General features: G+C 48.0%; 1 protein-coding gene across 1 annotated transcript in view; it reads left to right on the top strand.

Annotated features, from left to right (window-relative positions):
• Positions 1-18397, top strand: part of USP20 (ubiquitin specific peptidase 20) — a 352979-nt gene that overhangs the window by 44221 nt on the left and 290361 nt on the right. Inside the window, exons 6-8 of the mRNA XM_078646239.1 lie at positions 1434-1530; positions 3134-3203; positions 14772-14885. Of these exons, the coding sequence (XP_078502365.1) occupies positions 1434-1530; positions 3134-3203; positions 14772-14885 (281 nt within the window). The remainder of the gene's footprint in view (positions 1-1433; positions 1531-3133; positions 3204-14771; positions 14886-18397) is intronic.

Genomic DNA, 18397 nt, shown 5'->3' with positions numbered 1-18397 from the left:
CCGGGCATCAAAGGACTCCAGTCCTATATCTGGGCCAGCCCTGGATCAGGACGGCAGTTGTATCTGGAGTCGAAGCCCTGCTGACCTCGTCGCGGCTGATCCTGATCCGAACTCTTGCACCTGGAACTATCTTCGAGGCCCTGCTGACGCTGACGCGGCCTGTCCAAGCTGAACTACCTTTGAGGCCCTGCTGACGCTGTCGCGGCCTGTCCAAGCTGAACTACCTTTGAGGCCCTGCTGACACTGTCGCAGCCTGTCCAAGCTGAACTACCTTTGAGGCCCTGCTGACGCTGTCGCGGCCTGTCCAAGCTGAACTACCTTTGAGGCCCTGCTGACGCTGTCGCGGCCTGTCCAAGTTGAACTACCTTTGAGGCCCTGCTGACGCTGTCGCGGCCTGACCAAGCTGAACCATCTTCGAGGCCCTGCTGACGCTGTCGCGGCCTGACCAAGCTGAACTATCTTCGAGGCCCTGCTGACGCTGTCGCGGCCTGTCCAAGCGGAACTGTCTACGAGGCCCTGCTGACGCTGTCGCGGCCTGAACCCTTGAACTACCCACGCACCAGTGGGTGCCAAGACTGTCCCGCTACCCCCTTTTCCTCCGAACTCAAGACATTACGGGTCCCTCGATCCTTGCCGCTATCCTGCCAAGAACTTGCTTTGAGTACTTATATAAAGATTCTTGTGAACCTCCTTCCTGTGTAGTGTCTATCTGTAAGTAGTGTGATTACCCTGCTGTTACGATTGTAGGAGAGGAGCCTCGCCAAGGAGGCCTCCCTACGGTGCTCGGCCTATTCCATACAGAGAGGTGGGTCTCCTGGCGGACAGTCAGACACCTTCTGTCTCCCCTGGGGTCGCCTTTCCAACAATCAGTAATTAGGTTGGTGTGATGTCACTTTGGCTGAGTGCGACTGATGGGGTTGGGCATGTTTAATCATTGTGATTGGGCTTAATGAGGGTGATTATGGACGAATGAGGTGATAGTAGGTTTCGACTGTTAGCTTTCATTAATGGTGTTTATTGCTTGCTGGGCATAAATTAAATTTTTTTTTAGTTCGCTTTAATAGCCAAAGCTTACAATTGTCAAAGGTGAGCCCCCTGAACGTGGTGGATGCATTGATTATGATGGTTGTCCCGATGTTCTCCTGACGGTGGTGGTTGGCCAGTGGGTGCAGTGATTTAGGGTAGAATGATGATCGTGGTTATTGATAGGTAGTTTTGCACTTTGTATCCCTCATGAATTCTGGCAGTGCTTTGCTCTGGGTGGTTCGCAGGTGGTAGTGGTATGCTGGTTACTTTGAAGCGTTGAAGGCCACTTGCCTCTGTGGGTATCTATCCTTGTTTTATGAGCATATTGTAAGCGGTTTTCCATTTCAGTAGTGAATGTTTTTAGTTTCAACCTACTTTTCAAGTTTGACCGCAGTTTGTTATTTCAGGACTTGCCATCGCCTACTCACCATCTGAAGTCTGTTCCGATTGCTGTCGCCGATGATGGAGAGTCTGAATCAGAGGGCGATGACATGAAACCTAGAGGTAATGTGGAAGTAGCAGTAGCAGTAATTCTGTAAGAAACAACCTTTGCCCTCTCCCTGAGGACAGTTACCTAACTAATACCATAAGGCACAACTTGTGTTCTGGCCTTTCTGCTGGTTGGAGAGATCCTCAAGAAATGACCTCAGCCTCCCTAGCAATTACAGATGGCGTAAGAGAAGTTTTGTGCTCTGGACCTCCTTTTTATTTTCAGAGCTACCTTAAGTGATATCCTGCCCCCTGGCTTTTTCAATAGTTAGAGATGTCACAAGAAACTTACAGTCCCTAATATCCAAACATATCACCAAAATACCCCAAGCTGGTCTGTGTTCTGACCTCCTCTTATTTTCAGAGATACCAGCTCTTCAGGCCAGTAACCGTATGCCTAAAGAGACCTTTGTTCCCTAGTCTTCCTGCCTGTATCCATGATACATAAGAGAAAAGCTTCTCCTTCGTACCAGGCACCGTGATCTTCAGTGGAAATCTTGTGCCCCAGTCTTGAGGACAGTAACCATAATACTGCGATAGATCACATGATCCTGTGCCTTCTTTCTGCTAACGGTGATGTCGTGAGGCACATCCAGTGTTTTAGGGCTCTGCATGAACAATTATATAGCAATAGGCATGCTGGTCCCTGGTGTCCCAACAATAAAGCTAATGGTGTAAGAGAAGAATGATCCTTCCCACCAGAGATCTTGTCAGACACCAAGTGTCCTGGCTTTTCTGTTAGTAACAGTGATACAATAAGAGAGCGACTATCTCCGACTGCCCTTTTGGCATCCATCCTTCTTATAGCAGACATACCCCAAGAAGCTGGCCCGTGCCAAGGCCTTGACTGTAATAGAGGTCCTGTTAGAGATGACCTTTGCCCTAGCCATCCCATTGGTTGCAGAACTACTGTAAGATGGACCCAATGCCAAACCCTTGATCTAGTAACAAACAAGTTGACCTTTGGAAGCCTTCTGGTGCATTCTTCCAGATGAGCCGCTCTTCCTTAGGCTTACCCTCTTTTGATTTTAATTTTTTTTTTTTAATATGTTGAGTTAACTTCTCAACCGTCTACTTACACTTTAAGAAGCTCAAGGGATTCTAATAATTTGGTTCGTGAATTTTAAAGAAAAAAAACTTTGTACACAGGTTTTCTCGCCACTAGTCTTGAGTGATCTTTTTACATTTGAATTAGTTGCCCTTTATAGGTAATTAAACAAAAAATTGTCAAAGTAGATTTTAATAGGCTGTCAAAATGGTTCTAGTGTTGAAAATAAAAGAATGACTTTTCTAGAGAAAATATTTTTGTTTTCAAAAGTGTCCGGGATCTGACACTGGATGGGAATATTTATTGCTTGTGATTTCAGTGGTAATGCCCCAGAAGGAAAACTACACTTACCTGTAATCAAAGTTTCCTTTTCTGCACTTGTGTACCTGTTTTTAAAGCAGCACGCTGTGCGGGGACAGTTGTTGATAAATGCTTATTTGAATGACTGAAAATGTGTTTTGATGTAGTACAATGAAATAGTGTGATTTGTTTTCAATTTTCCACATCTCTTGCCTAACTTACCATTTTTCCTTCTTTCACTGCTGTTTGTCGCTCTCACTGCCATGACAGGTCTGACGGGGATGAAGAACATGGGGAACTCCTGCTACATGAATGCAGCACTGCAGGCCCTGTCCAACTGGTAGGCCCAAAGTCATGAATGCACTATGAGTACTTGAAGGCCATTGTGGCAGCAATCAAAAGACCAAGGTCCCCATACTGGGATATCAGAAGTATTTATACATTTTACATGCCTCCATCTTTTTTTGTAGATCCCAAACCATGTTCTCAGTTAAGAGGGAAATCTCTCTTCTAAGGAAACTCCCCTTTTATTTTTTAATGAAATATATGTAACATTTTAAAATAACCTGTTGGAAAACTAATACATGGTTCAAAGGCTCATGCGGCATCCTTGCTGACCCAACCATTTTTATATTCCCCATTTTAGTAGAGGGCGCATAGGTGAAAGCCAGCACATTCGCTTTCGGTCGGTCAGGGGAGTCCCAATCCCACTATGCAGCGGTCTGGCAGTTGTTGCCTTATCTATATTTAGAAGTTTTATGAACTTGTAAATATAAGTATGCATCTTCTTTAGGTCTTTGAAGACTTTGTTAGAGAATGTTGCAATGTGCTGATGTTTTGAAGAGATGGGAGACATTAGTGTGACATGTATTGTAAAATCGAAATGTTATGTCAGAGACTTTTATAGCGCTTTATTGTTATTACTACGGTCTTGTGCTGTCCAATTTTGGGTACCTTCACTCCCTTATTTTGAGGGTCCGTCTCAATCTGAAGCCTCTCTCTGAATGCTTGATAGGGTTCATCAGTATTGTGGAGGCTGTTAATATGCTGCATTTTTGTGAATATGTTTGAGAGTGTGCTGCAGTATTAGTGTTTGGGGGTAGGAAGGTATTTTTCTGTTCACATGTGTCATCTGGAGAACTTGAATGTGCAGTTCCTCTCTTGGGGATCAAAGTCTTTTGTGGCCATGACCTGGGTGGCCAGCACTCTATTTAACCAAGATAGTATAGCAAACATTGTCCGGTACATTGCACCACAGAACATTGGCCAAGTTCAAGAGCTATGCTGCCAGATGGCCAGGCCAGGTGACTGGGTAACTAGAAGGCGATTCCGACCGACAACCCAGATGGCAGATGATTCTAGAGTCCGAGAGGCTTATATTGCCTGGGTGTCCACGAAGTCATGAGTGCTCCATTAGCTGGACAATTTAGGTTGTGAGGCCCCATGGAGTAAAATTAGGCCCATTGGTTCAGGACATACCAGGTCACAAAAAGAGGCCATACCCTGTTAGCAGTAAAATATACGCAGTGGGTGACCGAAGGAATTAACGCATCCAAAAGTGGTGTTAATGAACCATGGCAGTGTCTTCACAGGCTCATGAGTCTTCCAAATATCCTGGACTTCCTCTGGTAGTCCAGGATGTCCTGGATGCTTCCATGTGTCCCTGAAGGGGTTGCAAAACTATGACTTGGGCAAGATGCTATTACATTGGGTGTAGAGGAAGCCAAGATTTTCCTGCTTTGCTTTAAGAATGTTTCAGATGGAGTAATTTGGGAGAGAAATAGGGCTTGTTTCAGTCGAGCCATTAGCTGACCTTTTGTTTCTCAATATTTTTTCAGAACTGCATTGTAAGTCGCTCAGGCTTATTTGTATATGTAGGTTTTTTGTCTCTTCATCTTGATGTTCAAGACGTTCCCCTCACTCGGGTTTTTCCTTATTCCTAAATTTCCTAAACCTTTTTGCCTTCTAGTTCTCCTTACCTGATCTCCTCCATATTCCCTTTTTTCCTACTCTCTTATTTCAGTGGCATTCAGCTTGCTCTCCTATTTATAAATTATTTTTTTCTCCTATCTTTCCTTTTATTTAGACTGGATTATTATGATTATTTTTTTTGAAAACTGATTTTATTTGTCAAATGACACATAGAGAGCAGGGCTCTGGACCCCAGAGGCGTCTGCACAATCAAAGCAATTTATACTGACTTTGACATTTTCATCTTGAAACACAGAAAAATGAAGAGCAATGCAAATAAAATGTAACCCCTCCCCCTGGATCACACTGAACACCCACGTCAGACAAAACCTTTTGGACAGTACGATAAGGCTATCAACCGGAGTTCCCAACCACACCCCACCCCCTGGATCCCCCCAATAGAAATGATCGCTATAGATGGGGGTCCCGTGCAACTGAGATGGCTCTAACAGCAATCCCTGATAGTCTGCCCACCTTTTCCATATTTTAAAGTGTTAATGCGGTCACCCCCTGGCAATGAAGATGGGTTTCTCCAGGCCCATACAAAAATCCAGACCATTCTTTGATGCAGTCACTGAAGGGGGCCTTGGTGCCTTCTTCGCCCTCGCTATGTCCCTTTTCGCTAAGATAAGACCCAGCTGCAATAGGTGTCCTTTGTAGATGTTGTCTCCTATCCCCTCCATGACATGTAACCGGGCAAGTTTTGGCGAGCGGGGGAGATCCCAACCCAGTACCTCTGATAAACCGGTGTGAACCCCCCTCCAGAAGCGATCTAAGGAGAGACACTGCCAAACCGTGTGTATTAGCGTACCCTCCTCCCGATTACATCTAAGGCGCACAGGAGAGGCAACCAATCCCGCTCGCCACAAGCGTACCCGTGTATAGTAAGCCCTATGCAAATACTTAAACTGGACGAAGCGCAACGCACCACTATGGCCCCCCCCCCGCAGTGTAGCCAGGGCCTCCGTCCAGTCCTCTTCATCTAAAGGACCTACATCGCCCTCCCAATCCCCCCGGAGTTTCTGTAGCATGGAGGAGCATTGGATAATCAGGGATTGATAGATCTTGGAGATCTTGCGATCCTGAAGATCTCCCATAAAAACTTTAGCCTTGAGGGAGCTGAACTCAGCCAAGGACTCCATGCCCTCTAGGCTGGGGGACAGAGCATGTCGAAATTGAAGGTACTTCTAGAATTGGGATTTCGGCATGCAAAATTCTTTCTGGAGGTCCTGGAAGGATTTCAAAACCAGATCCCTCATGACTTCTCCCAAGACCGAGATACCTACATGATCCCACCCCCGGAATCCCTGCAAGGCCGCCAGTTGTGGCAAGCGTCCATTATTCCAGAGGGGAGTCTCCCGTGTCAGTGTGTTCCACCATCCCATCCTCCGCAGCGCCTGTCTCCAGACCTGAAACACAACCTTTGTTGCCGATGGCAGCGAGCCTCGCAGCGGTGACGAGTACAGTATCGTATGCAGCGAGTGATCACCCATAAGCCGCCGCTCGACTGCGTAGGCCGGATCCTCCCTATTGCCATACCACCATTCGTTCAAGACGAGCTGATGTGAAGGCTGATAATATGAATGAATGTCTGAAGACGCTACCCCCCCGCAATAGGTAGATACAAAGCACGTCCGCAGGGCCACACGCACCTTGCCCCCCCTCCCACAGGAACTGCCCGAGAGCTGCATTGACTTGCCGGAACAATCTAGGAGGAAACTGATAAGGGTGGTTTTTTTGCAGCTGGTATACGAGACGGGAGAGCGCAACCGTCTTAAATATAGCCGATCTGCCATATATGGACAGGGGCATACGGGACCAGGTCTTAAGATCATCACGCACACGCTCCCACACCGGAACCAGGTTTCTCTCCCAGGAGACAGCAGGCAAGTCCGATATAAACACACCGAGATATTTCAGTCCCCCCGTTGCCAACTGGACCGACAATACCTACATGCCCGTTCCCGCCAGATCTCCAAGAATTTAGAACATAGATTTGCGAGGGTTCATATACAGTCCAGATGTCTCACCAAAGATTTGCATAATGCGCAGGAGCCATGGCCCCGTTCTGCCCACATTCGTAAGGAAGAATAGGACGTTGTCCGCATATAATGCTATCCTGTCTGACAGTCCCTGCGCCCATTCAAAGCCCTGCACCTGCGCATCTATTCGCAGCCAGAGGCTCCATGGCGAGAGCAAATAAGTAAGGGGACAGGGGGCAACCCTGTCTCGTGCCCCGTCCGATAGAGAACGTGGAGGAGGCTGCGCCGGCCACACGCACCGACGCTGTTAGGTTGGTGTATTGGAGGGTCAAGTAGGATAAGAATCTCGGTCCAAAGTTTAGCCTATGTAATAATGCAAATAGGTACACCCATCTAAGGGAGTCAAATGCCCTATCCATATCTGCTAATAGCGCAGCCGGTTCACCCAGTTGCTGGATGGCCAACACCGCTACATGCGCCCGCCTGATGTTATGCCTGGTCGCCCTCTGAGGCATAAATCCAGCCTGGTCTGGATGGACCAGAGTAGTGATATGAGGCAATAGACGATTTGGCAGAGCTTTGGCCAGAGTTTGGGCCTCTACGTTCAGGCGAGAGATGAGACGATATGATGCATGCTGATTCGGGGGCCTGCCCGGTTTGTGAAAGACAACCACCTCCGCATGCCTTCAATCTATGGTAAGAAAGCCGCGTTTTCTTGCCTTCTCCACCACTGAGCGGTAGTGAGGTCCCAACTGCAAAAAGTATTGTTTAAAAAATTCACTGGGAAACCCATTAGGCCCCGGGGCCTTCCCGGAAGTGAGATCTCCCAGCGCGGCGCCCAACTCCTCATCTGTCAGTGGGAGCTCCAGCTCTTCCCTCACATCATCCGACATAGCTTTGGGCGGGATGTCATCTTGGAAACTATCTATTGCGGTAGTCGGCAAACATTCTCTGGGGGCGTATAGGTCTCCATAATATGTGGCAAAGCTCTCAGCAAGGGCCAGCGGGTCCGTGAGCGGCTCACCTGCCAAGCCCCATTTGCCAGGAAGGGTCTGGGAATGAAACGCACCCTGGCAGAGCCGGTGGAGCATCTTGCTGGATTTATCCCCCCGCTGATATACTGACGGGCCTTGTCTAGGTGTAGCGTGGCCTAATCCTGTTGAGCCATCAACAAATGCCGTCGGACCTGGCCGCCTCCAGCCTCCCGACTCCGGTGTTCAAGATCCTCAATACACGCCTTCGCCTGTAGTAGCGCCTCCCTACACTCTCTACGAGTCGCTGCATACCAGGAAATGTCTGCCCCCCTCAAAGTAGTCTTCACTGCCGCCCACAATGAATCGGCCCTGGAGACTGACCCCACATTGACTATCAAGTACTGATGTATGGCGTTGCTCATGTGTTCTCTATAGTCATCGTTTTGTAAGTGCCACACCGGGAGGTGCCACCAAAACGGCTGCCGCATCCGCCCTATTTGTAAGGTGAGGGCCACCGGGGAGTGATCTGACAGGCCCCTCGGTAGAATCTCCGCCGCCACCACTCTACTCCCCGCTACTCGGGGGACAAAGAGGTCATCAATTCTGGATTAGGAGTCATGGACCGAGAGATATGTAAACTCCGATCATCTCTGTGCAAGCGACGCCATGTGTCTACCCAGTCAAGCCCCGACACTAAGGAGTACAGCCTCGTAGTGCGACTACCCTCTGGACCAACCGCCCCCATCCACCCTCCTTCCCACCAGCGATCCATGGCCATATCCATCACATCATTCCAATCCACGCCCCCCACGGACAGGCTGTCTGGCATGTCCGCCCAGAGAGTCATAAGGCGCTCCACCAGGTTCCACTGTAGCGGAGGGAGAGCGTACACACTGCCCAACACCAGGGAATCCTCCCCCACCTTGCCCTGCAGGAATAAGTATCGCCCCTGAGTGTCTGTCCACTGCTTGACATGTGTATAGGGGACTCTGCGGTGAATCAATATTGCTACACCTGTGATCCCCTCACAAAGCCGGAGTGAAACACATGTTGATACCCATATCGTTGAAAGCAGAGGGCCCTCGATCCCATGAGATGAGTCTCTTGCAGCATAAGGACATCTGCCCGGCCCGCGGCGTTTGATCTTATCGCGGGCTCCCCTCACCTTCCAACTAATGATGAGAAGTGTGCCCGGGGACACCCGTTCCCTATGGGATATGTCTGCCATCTGTGGCTGTGTTTGCGAATGTAAGGATAGGGAATACGATCCGGTGCATGTGTGAATGTCTACTGTCTGTGAGAAAAAAACGATGAAGCATCTGTCGCGGCGGGAGTGGCCCGCGACCCCCAACGGGAGGACACGGCCCACCCCGACCAATGGATCCCCAACTTACAGCCCATATATCATAGGCACACTCTCTGCTAGCAAAAGTCCAACAGAGATCCTGGCCCATAAATAAGCACCTCCGATCAGAGCATCGTAGTCCACTTCGCCTCCACCCCTCGTGTGCTTGCAGGGCAGGCTGCTGATTACTGTCGTCCAGAGGCCGAGCCAGCCCGGGATGCGCCACAGTACTGGGAACGGTGCCTGGATCTTGATCTTCTGGTGCCCCTCGGCTTCAGCGGGGGGCCCCCTCCGAACCGCCTCCGTCGATGAGGAATCGGACTCCCTTCCAGACGGAGTGTGTGCACGCACGCGTATCGTCTCATCAGTCCAATTGAACACCTTCAGCCAAGTCAAAGAAATGGGTGCAGGAGCGGTATACCACTCGCAGGCGGGCAGGATATAATAGTGCAGATGGGAGCTTAAGGTCTCTCAGACGGGCCTTGGCCGCGAGGAACGACTGCCGCTGTTGCTGGACCAGTCCTCCACCAACCACACACCCAGCGTAGCACACTGTTGTAATTTAGGGTAAGGCAGTAAGCAGGCATTGCAGATGAGCAGGCGCAACCTGTCCCCAGTGGGATTTACCCGCGCGGCCCAACTGACCGGTGATTTACATTCCCCGGGGATCGAGGGGAGGGAGGGAGAAGGCACAGCGATCAACCCCTGTCCAGCAAAGATTCATGCGGGCCATCTCTCCCCTCAAGGCGCCTCCAGTGCACACCCCCCGCGGCCCGATAAGGCCGCCAAACCTCCCTCCGATGTGTGTACAGGGGGGAAATGGAGAAGGGCGGGAGCGTCCAATAGCCGGAATGCGGGCCGTCAGACAGCGGTCCCCCACTCTCGGAAGGCGCAGCGATGTGTACGAGCCCCAGCCAGCCGCTGGGACGAGGAGGGCGTCCGATGGATAGGGAACACCCCCGTCAACCAAAGTCTGGCCGAACCATCAACGCCGGCGCGGCTAGGGAAGTGGCCTGGCCCCTCGCCGCGGCCGGACATGGCCGCCGAGCCCCTCACCGCTCCCCGCCAGACCACTCCCGGGGGAGACACCCAATCTGGGGGGCACTCACCAGAACTCCAGCCGCCTCAGCCACTCAGCAGCAATGTCACTCCCGGTCGGCAGAGTACCCAGGCGACCCCAGTAGGCCCCGTCCTCTCTCCACCGCCTAACAGCCGCCACCGGCCACTCCACGTAGCCGACGGCTCAGGTAAGGGACGCCATTCGCCAAAGTCAACGGGGCAGCTTTGGGGCACAGGATGGGATCGGAGAGTCAGGATAATTAAGGATCTATATTGGGCAGGACGGCGCGCTCTCAGCACACGTCCGCCATGCTGCCCTGCCAAGCCACGCCCCCTTAGACTGTATATTAAACAATTGTCATTATATTTATCTGACGCTCTGCACTCACTGGTTAATTGTCGATTCCACGTAAGAGGTTATTTAACCTTACCAGCTTGTTACTCCATTCTACAATACGCTGACACCTTCTTGGTTGAGTTACATTATGTAAATAAATAAAATATTTATGTGTTCTGAATGTAACTGGAGATTCTGTATGGGGAAACAAAATTCAGATCTGTAAACCAAGCTACTTATGTGTAGCCACAGTTCTGCATCATCGTTCTCTTCAGTTCACAAGCAACCTTCACTAAACTGAGAGATCTCCTGTTACTAAGCTGCAGTGTGGGGATGTGGAGGTCCTTGGCCCCCATGAGATGAGTGTGCAGTCTTTCCTCTGTGTGAACTATGTTTATGAAAAGTGTTGCTCTGTGTCCCTTTAACCTGAGTTTTAGTTTTTCAGTGTATGTTTTATTTGTCTGTGTATTTGTTTTTTTGCTGTATAGTAGTTGATTGCTATAAAAATGCAATACAACGTAAGAGTTAAGAAGAACATTTTGCTTTTAGATGAGCGTGTTTTTCAAGGAACATATTTTCTCTATTGAAGAGGTTGGGAATGTGAACAACTTATAGTTCTAAATCAAATGTAATTGCCAATTAGCCTGAAACCCAACAGTTTGACTTTTTGTATTTCTCAAATTACTTATGTTTTTTCAGGTTCTCACCCATGCTGGGAGTTACTGTAACCTCCCTCCATAGCACTAACCTCACCACTTATCCCATTCCTAATCCTATCACTAAAACCCTCGTATTCACCGCCTCCGACCCTTATCCATAACATTAAGCAGAGTTCTAACCCACGCCTTCACCCTCCTGCTATCTGTAACCCGGTCTGCAACCCTTCCACCTACCTACACCCCTAATGCTAATCTAGATTAAAAGTCGTTTAGTATTGTCATACTTTTTCAGATTGCATTTTTGTTTTCTGAACATTTTGATTTCAAGCTTTTGTTTTTTTAAACTATTTGATTCTGACGTTATATCTAATACAAGGAAGGGTAATTCAGTGTTCATCCATTTTTAGTGAGGCTATGTATAGTGGGAGAACGTGTAAGTCATAGTAGCTCTTACTCCTTCTTTACCTCCTAGCAAAGAGATATGAAGTTCTTCTTTGGGATGCTACCTGAGCTGTAGCACTAATAATTGAGCCGGGGAATTTAGTCTCCAGAATTCAGTGATTAGATGTACTATCAACTCAGATACTTCTCACCCTTGCGTACACGTGACACACGCACTTCACGCCTCTTTTCTCTGCCTGGCAAATCCCTGCAAACGACCTCTTTCAAAAATGCACTCTTGAAAAAGGTACACAGAGTTTAAGGAGATGCAGAGAGGGTAAATGTACACTGTACACCTTATAAAACAAAGACTGTAGTACTTTAAATTTACAATCTGCAACTGAAAAGTCAATGGACATTTTCTGCAGATTTTAGAACAAGAATTTATAGGTGAATAGAGTAGTAAAGTAAATGGGCTAGCCGGGAATCCAAACATCACAGATTTTCCTTGACCCAGGCTTCTTTGAAACAGACTCGCGGACACCCTCTCTGAGCAAAAATAAATAAATAGCCGGTAATACTAGTGGGCTGCTGCTTCCTGATTATCAATGTTGCACCATCAAATAATCCATGGCCCAACAGCAACGCCAACTTTGATCTCCCTGTTAAATGTCATTGAGTTCTTCGCATCCCTTCTGCTCACCACCTCTCTGACATTGTCCTCTTTGTGGGACTCCTGCTGCCCAGAGCTTTAGGCTCCTCTATCGGGGTATGAAAGTGGGGCTAGTCTAGTGAATTGCTACTTACTAGTTGAACTTTTTCTCTACAAAGCCTGTTCCTGGAGGAAGGAGTCAATGTGGTGGTACTAATACAAGTCAAGCAGTCAGCACTTAGTGATTGAAAATGGCTCCTATCTTGCGTTTTCATTTTGGGCAGCTGCAGTCTGTGGAAACCTTTCACACAAAAATGGATCCTCTTCTTTGTAACCGCTTCTGCTCTACCCTAGGTTTAAGTAAATCTTCCCTCTGATCCCAAATGAGGCTGCTGTTTGGACGTATTGCTGGTTTGTTACTTTGTGATCGAATTACCATTTCCTGAAAAGAAGTTACGCATGTTCTTTAAGGACAATGAATAATCGAAGCTGTAAGATTACTAACTTTGAAACTGCATATCTGATGAATTGTTTATAACAACATGCAAAAAAGTTAAAGTAATTTTTAAAACCGGGCAAATTAAGCCTCACAACACAAATTGAGCTTAAAACACTAAAATGTTTAAAAATTAGCAGTTGAAATGGATTAAAGAAGACTTACAGAATTGCAATTTAAGTGAGGTCTAGTCAAACGGGAAATGATGAAAGGCAAAATGCAACAATTATAGTCCAAATACCACTTAAATAGATAACATGTTTTATTATTTTATATTACATGGGATTCTCTAATCCATGTATAAATGGATCTCACTAATTTCTTTATAATCAGTGGCTTGTGCCAATTATAAAGCACAGATGTTCGAGCTCGACTATTATAAGGTTATGACAGTCTAGTTCTGACTTCACAATGTCTGCTATCAAGCCAGCAGCCAAGGTGAAAGATTATTCAGGTCTACAGAGAATAATTAAAGCAGCTGTTTAAACAACAAACATAATGTTTCTTTTCTTTCTGCTCCATTTCACTAGCTTACAATAACAAGCAAAGAGTATATTTATTTTTTGCACTCCTTAGAGGGAAGCTAGAATCTTTCGCAATTTGCGATTCCTTAAATGCGATGCATGTAGCATTACCAAAATGCAACTTTGCATTTAGGAATCGCAAATTATCATCACCTTCCATTTTATGGTAATTTGCGAATCCTTTGAAAAATGCACAAAAGTGCATTTTTTAAGTGCCATGTGGCACATATACATGCCCTTGCACATGTGCACACTTACCTTTTTTTGGGGTGCATCAGGGGAGCCTCAGGCCCCCTAGCCCGCTTGCAATTGCATTAACAATTTGGTAATTGCAAATTGCGAATGCTTTCTCAATCATTCCTATGGGCCTCTAGGCCTATGAGAATGAATGGGAATGCTTTCCCTAATAGCGAATCGCAAGTTGCGATTCGCCATTAAGGAATGTTGAGGATTCGCAAAAATATTTGCGTATCCTTCATGCATAGGCATTTGCGATTACCAAATAAAAATCCTTAATAGTCACTATTTGGTAATCACAAATGATTACCTTGATGCATGTGCCCCCATAATCCTAAACATTTTTTTAAGAAGTGGCAGTTTACAAGTCCACATTTTGGAGCTTAATGTAACAAATAATTAAAATGTACACATTGTTATTCAACGGTGGCCTCTCAACCTAATGTAGACTGGAGCGATTCATCGGCTTTGAAACTAAAGCTGATAATATTATGATCCCTTTACAATACTTTGATAGATGGTTTGTTATGGTAATAAAAGACAGATCTCCAAGAGCAGATGTAATGCATGTCGGCTCTGCCAGTGGAGCCTATAACATCTGGCTTGCAGGAGCCAGCAGAGTGCCCAGAGGCCAGAACCTGGCAGAGGATAGAGCATCCACTCTCTGGCTGGAGCAAGGTAGTTTTCCAAAATATTATAGCTAAAGTGCATTGGCTCCTGATGTTCTGTGCTGTCCCTGTCCAGCACCAGTCATGATACATTAGTAGTAGTAGTAGTACTAACTGTAGTACGAACTGTAGTAGTAACAGTATTGTAATTGGAGTACTTTATGTATCCGAAATAATTGTCTTCAGTTGTAGACGTGATAGGAATATTGCATATAATAGTGACATAGAGCATGCTTTAGAACAGTTTGTTGTAGTACAGTTAGTAGCAACTACAGTAATGAAAGTAATTCTACAACCCGTCTGTGATGGGGTCAAATTTCTATAACAGTGCCACACTTTAAAGGAAGCGTGGTGACCACTGTTGGTTACTGTATTGAAGCGCCAGACACTGGTTGAGGAATGTAGTTATTTAGCATACTCGTTTTTAATAACCACTGTTTTGCTTGTGCTGCTCTTAGTGCCTGGGTTCAGCTTGTTTGAGTTGTGAATTTGGACTTGTGCTATGTCTTGACTGGCAATGTCGAAGTGGTGGGCTCTTGTGACTTTTGTCTGATACACTGTTTGGCACACTAGTTTCTTGTTGTAATGTGAACTCCACCCCTTTTCTCTCTGTTCCCTTTCAGTCCTCCCCTGACACAGTTTTTCTTGGAGTGCAGTGGGTTGGTGCGCACCGACAAGAAGCCGGCCTTGTGCAAGAGCTACCAAAAACTTGTGTCGGATCTGTGGCACAAAAGAAGGTGAGTGACCCAAACTCAGCCCTGCACTGTCTGCCTTCCCTTGAAAAGAAAGGTTAGGGTTATTAGATGAGGTGTGGCAGTGTACAGCACTGCTGCGGTGGTTAGGATACAGCCATTCTGCTCTCTTGTGAGTTGTTAGTGAAAGAGGAGTTTAGAAAAAACTGCCAGCATTGCCATTTCTGAGCTCTGGAATCTTTTATTTACACATTTCACCTCAAAGTCATGTGTCCTTTCATTAAGTGCTCTGGGAAGATACGTGTATGTAGCCTATCACTGAAATATCTGTCTTTCTTATTACACTATTAATTATTTTTGTTTTTCTTTATTTTGTTCTCAAGTAAGGATCTTCCGTTCCTACACATATATGCATCTTAATCACCGGGGCTGACCTCAGAAACACCTATGTTTTAATTTAAAAAGTAGAATTCTTTTTTCAAAGTAATTTTTATTGATTCCAAAGACAGAGGAAAAAACAATCAAACATAGCGACAAAGCAGTAATTCCCACAAGGGGGGACTCCGGGAACGCCCACCCAACAGAGCACAGTAATGCGAAAGGGCTAAGCTGCCCAGTGACTACAAAGCCAGTGTTCAGTCGCTACGATGGCATACATCAGAACACCATCGGGTGCAGCAATCAATAGTCCAAGCTACCATCCAGGTAGGCCTCAGCTCCGGAGTCCTCTATAGTCCGTTCCAAGCACTGGAAGTCGCGTAAACCAGTAAAGACAACAGACCCCAACCCAAACCCCCCCCCCCCGTGGCGGCGACTCATCTCACATTCATACCTGACACATACATCCCTTCACTCAGATCTGAAACAGGTGAAGTGCACGCAGTGCTGGCGGACATACTGCTGACGGAAGACCTCGGGAGAGAAACCTGACTAATGGACCCCATGTAAATATGAAATTCTTAAAGTTGCCCAGAAATATATCGGACATCCTCTCCAGACTCAGTAATCGCCACAGCCGCGCATGCCACAGTGAGGTTGCCGGGGCCGTCGGCTTCTTCCACGCCGCCGCCAGTGTCATCTTAGCCGCACCCAAGCACAGCCAGACAATCCGTTTGCCGGCTCTAGTCTGGTGTGCCAGCATCGGATCCCGAAGCCCCAGCAGGACAAAGTCCATGGATTCCGGGATCGGGTATCCAACCACCTCCTTAATGTGCGCCAATATCTCTGACCAGAAAGGCTTGATAGTCGGGCAATCCCACCATATATGGCGGAAATCTCCTAGTAAGCCACATCCCCTCCAGCACCTGTCAGAGGTCGATGGAAAAATGCGGTGCAGCTTGGACGGGTAGAGGTACCAGTCATACATAACTTTCAAATGTGCCTCCCTAAGTCCAATCGAATGGTTATGGGCCTTAACATCTCTCCACAACCCTTCCCACTCGGCTCTCGAGATGTCCCGCCCCAGACAAGTCTCCCAGTGCTCCATATATCGAGGTCTTGGGAATATCACTGTGTCAAGTAGTAGTTTATATATGAATGAGATCGTCCCCTTCATACCGGAAGTACGGTTGATAAACGCCTCGAAGGGCGTCAGTTGTCTCGTGGCCGCCTCTCGCACCTCCGGAGCAGTAGCCCAGTGCAGGAGTTGAACATGATGAAACCGTTCAGTGGGAGGGACCCCGTAGTCCCTCATGCAGTTGTGAAAGGAAAGGGGGTTCGACCCATGGAACAGGTGAGTAAGCGCCCTGCAGCCCCCCTCACTCCACAGCGTGAACGGCCCATCGCGCTCTGCCGGCGGAAAGGACGGATTCCTATGGATAGGGGTAAACGGGGACGGAAAGGTGGTCCAACGATCATCCCCAGTGACCGTGTCCCATACCTTCAGGACAGTACTAGTAGGAGTGCATATATAGGCATTCTTGGGTCGGTCCACCTTAGGTTTCCAGGCCAGATCCCAGATGGATCTCCCAGCCACACTACGCTCCATATGTAGCCAGTGCTTCTCCGAAAGGAGTTGTGACCATTCCACCAACACCCTCAACTGCGCTGCCTTATAGTATAATTGCATGTCGGGGAACCCCACCCCCCTCTCCCCCCGCGCTCGACGGAGTACTGCATAGGAAAGCCGCGCCCGGCCACCCTGCCACACGAATTGCAACATCAAGGTCTTCAAGCGCCGGAAGAAATCCAGCTCCACAGGTATGGGAAGAGCCTGGAAAAGGTACAGGAATTTGGGCAACAGCACCATCTTGATCGCATGAATGCGACCGAGCCAAGAAAGAAACTTCGGCTTCCACTTCTCTAGCTCCCCACGGATCGCCGCTAATGCAGGAGAGATGTTAGCTGCATATAACCCCCCCAGGGTGGGGGTTAACTTAATACCCAGATAGAGCAAGGATGAGGATGACCACGAGAGAGGTGTAAGCATTCGCACATGGTCTACCTCATCAGGGGGCAGCGTTAGATTCAAAATGTACGATTTATCCATGTTAACTTTAAAGCCGGCAACCTTCTCAAACTCAGAAAGGACCTCATGTACATGAGGCAGCGAGTTGGCCGGCTCTCCTAGCGATAAGAGAACATCATCCGCGAACAGAGAGATCTTGTGCTGTTCGCCAGTAAATGGAATGCCGATAATCTGCTCCTTTTCCCTAATCGCAAGCGCCAGAGGCTCTATGCTGAGTGCGAAGAGGAGCGGGGAAAGTGGGCACCCCTGCCGCGTACCGCGGGAATGGGGGAAGCAAGCCGACCGATGTCCGTTAACCAATACCCTAGATACTGGTCGGTCATAATTAGCCCGAACCATTCGAACAAAGTGGGGGGAGAATCCAAAGGCTTCCAGCGTTAAGTTCAGAAACCCCCAATCAACACGGTCAAATGCCTTTTCCGCATCTAGACCTACTAATACTGCAGGTAAGCGAAATCGGTCGGCCTTCTCGATCAGATGCGCCACCCGACGTAAATTGTCATGGGGTTGTCTCCCTTTGATGAATCCAGACTGGTCCGGATGGATAATGGCCGGCATAAGATCCTGGAGCCGTCTAGCAAGAATCGAGGAATACAGTTTGGCGTCCAGGTTAAGGAGTGCTATCGGACGGTAGGAGGTGCAGTGGGTGGGGTCTTTCCCTGGCTTGGGGAGAATGGTGACTAAGGCCTCGGCCATCGATCCCGAGGTCCGCCCCTCCGTCGCCATGGAGTTGAAGAGGTTAACTAAAAAATCACATAGTTCTCCCGCGAAAGTCTTGTAAAACGTGGCCGTGTACCCGTCAGGACCAGGGGCCTTGTGGAGCTTAAGAGCTTTTATAATTAAACAACCCAGGCCCCAGGCACTCCACACCACTTGGAGTCAAGCTAGCCGGGCTGAAGAGAGGTGTTACCTCGAAACCGGTCCGGTCCTCGGATGCTTGATTCCGTTCTGGGAAGGACATGGCTTTTGTAGTTCGGACTGGACTGTTCCCATGGGGCAACAGGGTCAGAGCTGATTTGCATATCGCCATTGTCTAACCCAGGGTGGTGTGGAGTGCAAAAAAACGATGGATTTGGGCCCAGATCTTTTG

The sequence above is a fragment of the Lissotriton helveticus genome, chromosome 5_1 (genome assembly GCF_964261635.1).
Source record: "Lissotriton helveticus chromosome 5_1, aLisHel1.1, whole genome shotgun sequence".
NCBI classification, from domain to species: domain Eukaryota; kingdom Metazoa; phylum Chordata; class Amphibia; order Caudata; family Salamandridae; genus Lissotriton; species Lissotriton helveticus.
Note: the sequence above shows the minus strand (reverse complement) of the source record. Positions and strands in the feature narration are given on the sequence as shown.